A 6,459-nucleotide genomic window follows, 5' to 3' on the forward strand; every position below is an offset into this window, starting at 1 on the left:
ATATATATATAGACACAATAAAACAGAGCGATTTAAAAAAAAAGAAGAAGAAACAGAGCATGAAGTCAGTTTTCTGCCGAGTCTTTAAAACAAAGGAAAGCTGCTGCACGGATTACGCTCAAAGCATTCCCATTTCTTCTCCTGAGCGCCAGCTGTTCACGGATGCAGACATGCTTTATTTCTGTGTGGATGTGTTCAGGGCTCGTGTTTGTTTTGGCATTTTCCAGGTTTAAAAATAAAGCCTGAACCCGTTTAAAAGGTAAAGAAATGGCTTTATGGTTCTACAGTGTGGCAGATGCTGTCTTCACTTACAATCACACACACTCAAAAGAAAACCTCAGATCGACTAAGGATCAGCGAGATGCCTGCAAGAAGTGTCTGCAGTAAGTTAGCTACAGTGTAATATCTAAACCACTTTAAATAAATGAATCGAAACTGATAAAATAATTTCCAGTGTGCAATTTAGTTTTGCATCCAAATCAACTTCTTTGAAATAGCAGCTTTTATTTTCACAAAATGTGCTTCAGTGTAGAACAGGAATGAGCCTTGGGGGCCTTGAATTTGACACACCTGCCCTAAATAATCTAAAGAATCGTCAAAATAGTTGCCCAAAATTTCAAAAATGTCTTACTACAACAAGCAAAGAAAATAAAAAGGAAAAGTTGAAGTGTAAAAAAAAAGAGAGAAATCTGAAAGAAATGAACAAAAGAGTCCAGATTTACCCATTCCTCCTCATCGTACTCCTTATGATGTGGTATTGAGTCTTGGTGCTTCAGTGACCCAGTTTCCACCTCTGATGCCTCCACATTATTACACACCACTGGGCTCTCGGTGACCGGTGAGGCTGGACTGTGGCCTGGAAGTCCCTGGACCGGGCTCTGATTCTGATCACCGCTCTGGCCAGTTTGGCCCTGATGATGATGATGATGGCTTTGCAACGGCGTCTGCTTCTGGCTCTTGGAGACGTAGCCCGGCCGTGCAGCGTGCAGCGCCAGCAGTGCACTCTTGACCAATTCATCCTTAAGTGTGTGGACAAATTGCTCCGTCTGAAGTGAAACAAAGAGGGGCAGGGGGATTAGAGAGAGAGAGAGGGGAAAAAATCACAAAAGCAAGAGGCTGACAGTGAAAGTTACTGCAGGATAATGTAACAAATAATAACCGAAGTGCTGGGAAACCAAAAGAGACAGGGCTGAGTGTGTGAGACAGAGAGGGACTGTCTCAGTGCTGAGGTGGAGCGGGTCGAAGAAAACACGGCGAGCTATTTACAGAAGAAGTGAAAAGAAATGAACAAAATGAACACTATCCTTCACCGCAATAAAGTTGCTCTCCTTTTACTGCACCCCAGTTGGTGAGGAGAATAACGGCAACAAACAACAAACAATTCAATTACTCCTCCTCCAGCCTGCCTCACTGAGGAGCTGCCCCTCCCTGTTTTGATGTCAAATTCACCAGCTACTGTAAGCTGATGATGATCCTGGGAGCTCAAAAAATGATCAGGGCTCTCAAGAATAATTGAGTTACTTTTCAATGAGGCTGTACCATTACCACTGAAATGCAGCCAAGCAGAACAATCAGGTTGCTCCATAAACACAAACCCTCCAAGGTCGTATTATTCGTATTTTTGCCACGCAAACTTTGTTTTATGCTCCTGCTTCTCTGTTGTGGGTGGAGCTTATTGAGAGTGCCAGAACCTCTTTGTCAGCACTGATTTTTGATAACTGAGGAAGAACCTCTGGCCCAGAACCAGCTCAGCTTTGTGTAAATGTACTGATGAAGCTGCTTTAAACCTCATTTTCTCTTTGACCTGTCTAAACAACTGCAATTTGTCACCCACAGTAAAAAAAACTGCATGTACAAATTTTTAACAAAGCTGTCATTTCCCACTTTTCCGCTATTTAAAATGTGGGGTGGCAGAGCACTGCGATGATTCTCTGCAAGTCAACTGAATGTGATGCTGTGCATTTGGACCAAATGTCCTCCTGTCCAAAGAACATTGTCCCGAAGTCCAGCCTTTTTACCACCCACTGCTGAGAGGTGAAGGTAGATGAATATATTTCCCGTACATGTTCATGTGCATCTGGTGAACCACTGAACAAATTTTAAAGTGCCTTTGACATGCATTCTTTACATACAGAAAGTCAAAGAAAACATCTTTATATTTAAAAAAAAAACGTGGCATAATACAAACAATTTTACTCATTTAATTGCACATTTGGCAGGTTTTCGTTTGAATTTGGCTCAGCCAAAAATGAAACAGGAAGTGACATCAAAGGGGGATTTTTTAAGAACTTTGTTGAAACAATATTAATTTAACTTGGACTCTTTTTCGTCCCTCTCTGATAGTAACTTCAGTCTATGTTGTTAGACATTGCAGCAGTGCTCTGTGCACATGCAGACATTCTCCTTTGACGTCACTTCCTGTTACTTCACATGCAAAAATCTCAGCAACTGTTTATCTCTGGCGTGAAATTTCTTTCGCAGTTTATTAATTTCTAAAAAATGCACTTATTTTTATTACAAAAATGTGATGTCATGGGAACTTTAATGAAGCTCACAGAAAGTTTTCATCAGATACACATTTACAATTAAGCATATTATAATTCAAGAAGGCTACCAATGCAATTTATCTAAAAAAAACCCCCCACAAATCGCCAAAACTCAGACCTCAAACTCAGTGAGTTAGTAGGCAAGACTGATCCCCTATACTCTAAGGGGGACATCTCATGATGAGCGTACATGTTATGTTTTTTGGTTGAGATAAAATGGCTACAGTGCCATCATTTTTTAACATGAGTCAATAACTCTGGCCTGGAAGGCGGTGGATGGTACATATACCTTCAAGGAATGCTAGATCTTTAGTGTTTTTCAGATGCTACTTTGCAAACCTAAGAGAAGCTGCCAAGTTGTTGTCAGAGAGAAGAAGCTTCCTCGTGTCAACCTTTCTAAACTAGCTAAACTTGTTCAGTCTTTTTCTAACTAAATGACCCTGAACCATAGCCTTCAACTTGTTACCTGAGGCCTGCAGAGTCTGAGATGGAGCTCTTGTGTTTCCTGCAGTTACTCTGCACATTGCACAGTTGACCTTGGGGTGAACCTGCCTTTATGTACACTCCTGGGAAAATTGGAAACTGTCTTAAATGTTTTCCACTTTCAAATATTCTCTCACTTAAAATGATGGAGTCCAAATTGCTTGTAAAAGGCGCTGTAACCCTTCGCAGATGCTTCTCTAAGACCACGATGCCTTCACTTTTTGGTATTTTCACACACTTACACACATAAACGCTACATCAAACCAGCAGAAACTTCTGCTTTTCCAGAAGAACTCATATTTATTGAGCATTAAGCACCTGGCTGCTGCTTATTAAGTTATTCTTTTATGGAATCAGTAAAAGCTGAATTCATTTTCACACATTGTTTCCTCCTTTAGACTTAGTTTTTATTGAATAAATTATGGTACAGTGTAACGTCATTGCTCATCTGAGGGTTTATTTGGTTAAATTTTAATTCTGGTGATGATTTTTTATTGTCCTGATTTGTTGGACCCTATGATTACACCCTGATATTTCAAACTCTTCTGTCCTGGGGGGTATGTTTGCAAAGCCGCCACCTGGGACCCCCTCCAGAGTGGTAGACCTGAGTCATTTTAGCATTTGTGCTCAGAACCTGCTTCTGTGGAGCTGTGATTGGTGCCTCCATGCTGATCTTCAGTCCTGCCTGCTGAGCGTCTCAACTACACAGCCACTTTTTCAGACAAATGATAAACAGTCAGTTCATGTTGCAGTAAAGTTCTTTGAAAACTTTTAAAATTTTACTTTACTCCAGACTTTCACTCACATTTAAATAATATAAAAATCATCTTGTTTTTTGCTTTTATAGGTCAAAACTACTCACTGCCTGACAGTGTAATGCTAATCTTGCAAATATTGAGTAAAACCAACCAACTTGATCACAAATATGTGAATCCAGTGGAAGTCATTCATGTTCTTAGTAAATTATACTGTTTCCTGAGCTTCTTCTACTAAAACTCCACACTGAACAGAAGTGTGTTTTCCACACTTCAATTAGTTTGTTAAGACCTCCCAAGTGTTTTCTCAATAAAATTTATTTAGTCTTTATCCCACAACTAATATTCAATAATGTTATTGAATTATAACATAATTATATTTTTTTACTCAAATAGGGACATTTTTGAATGTGGTAATTAGTTACAGATGAATGGCTTAGCTGATTAAAGAAATTTGATTGTAGCAAGGTTAATATTAAATTACTTGGTTTGAAGTAAAAGTCAGTGATGAAAGGCTAAAATTCAAATAAACACACCAATCATTAATGTTGATTTTCATGTTTAGTTGCAATTTACATACAATAATTTGTTTTCTTCGCACTAAAGTGAATAGTAAACAGTTCACATTTTAATATAGCCTTTTTTGTCCTCTCAAGGTTCTGCAGAGCACTTTACATTCTGTATATTACACACTATATGCAGCACTTTTATACAGGTGTTTATATAAGCGTACCTGGAGCATTTCAGTGTCGCTTTGTTGCTTTACAGGGGATCAAATCCACAGTCCTATGACTGAGAGATGACCTCCTGACCGGACCGCTGCCTCTTCCAAATTATCTTCAGGCTAAAGTCATCATTTGGTATTCACATCTAATTTAGACACACTGTATTAATACAGTACTCTTTAAAAGAAAAAAAAACAATAGTAATTAAAAAGGAACACTTGCTAGTGGTTCTAGTTTTAACTTCCATGATAAAACATTTGGCAGTTTTCCAGCCTTTGCACATACGAGACAACTGCTTCTTATCTGCCTTGCCTTGGCAGTGAATTAAAAACAAAAACAAAAAAACCCCCCAAAAAAACAAAAACAACAACAAATAAACATTTATTTTTTCTAGATTTACGCTGTTCTCTTGTAGCTTTTGTAAATTTATCCCAATTTTTCCTTTTAGCCTTGAAATGAACACAATCTATGGAGATGATTTATTTTTGAGGTTTCATTCATCAAGAAAAAACACATCTACTGATCCATCTGAGCCTGGATTAACCATCCTACTCTTGATTTAAAAAATATGAAGGGTTTTGCCAAAACAAATGAGCCAATTTACAAGAGTTTAAGCTGAAGAGCAAATGAGAAACACACTTAAAACCCCATCGCGTATGAATAATATCCATTTTAATTGCCTTGCATGGATCCAAATGAGATCCATTAGTGTAAGTCAATGATGTGACAACTACAGTCTATAGATAGAACAAGTTGTGTAATTGTCTGAGAACAGGGATGATGGATTATTGCTCCATACGGTCTCACACAAACAAACAAAACACGGTTAAGATGGAACTATCCATACGACTGCAAAACAGACCCAGACTCGGTGCAGCGACTCATGCATTAAGTAGCAATCAGAGAATCAAAATGTTGAATCACATTGAATTGAACTCTGCTTTCCTGACCTCTGGGTTAATTTGCAATCTATGAGACCCTGTATTAATCCCCTTCTGAAGTGAGTTAAAGTCAGATACTGTATTTCAAATTTGATTCTTATTTGCAATTTTCTGACCTCAAGGTCAAAAGGCACTTTTGATTTAGTTTTGCTATAAATCCAATTTATGTTTCCTGCTTTGTGGATCACAAAGAAACAATGCTAATCAAACCAAACAGTTACTATTATTCTCAGAAACCCAGACTTTAAATTGAGGTTATGTTTGCAAAAATTACAGCCTCAACTCTGTAAAGGTTGGGTTGTTGTGTAAAATGTAAATAAAAATGAATCCAATGACTTGCAAATCTCTGGACTCTACAACACCCTAATGTTTTGGGATTGAGGCTGTTGGATACAAAGCGGAAAAAAAGAATATACCACAGGAAGGATGCAAATTATGTGTTCAAAGTAAAAGAGCAGATGTTGGCAAAGTAGAAACACACTGCAGCTTTGTTTTTTAACTAAACCAATGCAGCTCCTTCATATGCAAAACTTATCCCTTTGTGCAATTCTTCATCAACCCAACCTAAAAGATCTGAAATGCTCAAAATACTTTGGGAGAAATGGTGTTGTCTTTTTGCAGAGCGCAGGAAGTGCTGATGTGTTCTTGGCTGAGTAGGAATGCAAGTCTATGTGCACACCTGTTTAAAAAAAGAAAAAAAAGTTTTGTTTGATCTAAGCATTGAAAACACAAGAATCTATTCATCCTTGGTGATTTTACTCTGAAGGATAAGCAGATTTTGCCTCCTATAAATAGAACATTAGCAGCTTCATTTAAGACGTGGAGCGAGGACGAACAGAAGAAGGTGGTCGGGTTTCAAACTGGATGCAAATCAATGAAACTTGCAGAAAGTATAGGCTGAATAACTTTTGGAGTCAACACAATTAAAAATGGTTGTCACAGCTAACTTGCCTTCAAAATGACACACACACACACACACACACACACACACACACACACACACACACAC

At 38.2% G+C, this 6,459-nt stretch overlaps 1 protein-coding gene across 1 annotated transcript in view; it reads right to left on the reverse strand.

Moving 5' to 3' along the window:
• LOC106517095 (type II inositol 3,4-bisphosphate 4-phosphatase) overlaps nucleotides 1-6,459 on the reverse strand; it is a gene marked incomplete at its 5' end in the record, with an annotated part of 38,003 nt that overhangs the window by 22,301 nt on the left and 9,243 nt on the right. Inside the window, 1 exon segment of the mRNA XM_014007801.1 lies at nucleotides 723-1,046. Within this exon segment, the coding sequence (XP_013863255.1) occupies nucleotides 723-1,046 (324 nt within the window).

The sequence above is a fragment of the Austrofundulus limnaeus genome, unplaced genomic scaffold (assembly GCF_001266775.1).
Source record: "Austrofundulus limnaeus strain Quisiro unplaced genomic scaffold, Austrofundulus_limnaeus-1.0 Scaffold44, whole genome shotgun sequence".
Lineage (NCBI taxonomy): Eukaryota > Metazoa > Chordata > Actinopteri > Cyprinodontiformes > Rivulidae > Austrofundulus > Austrofundulus limnaeus.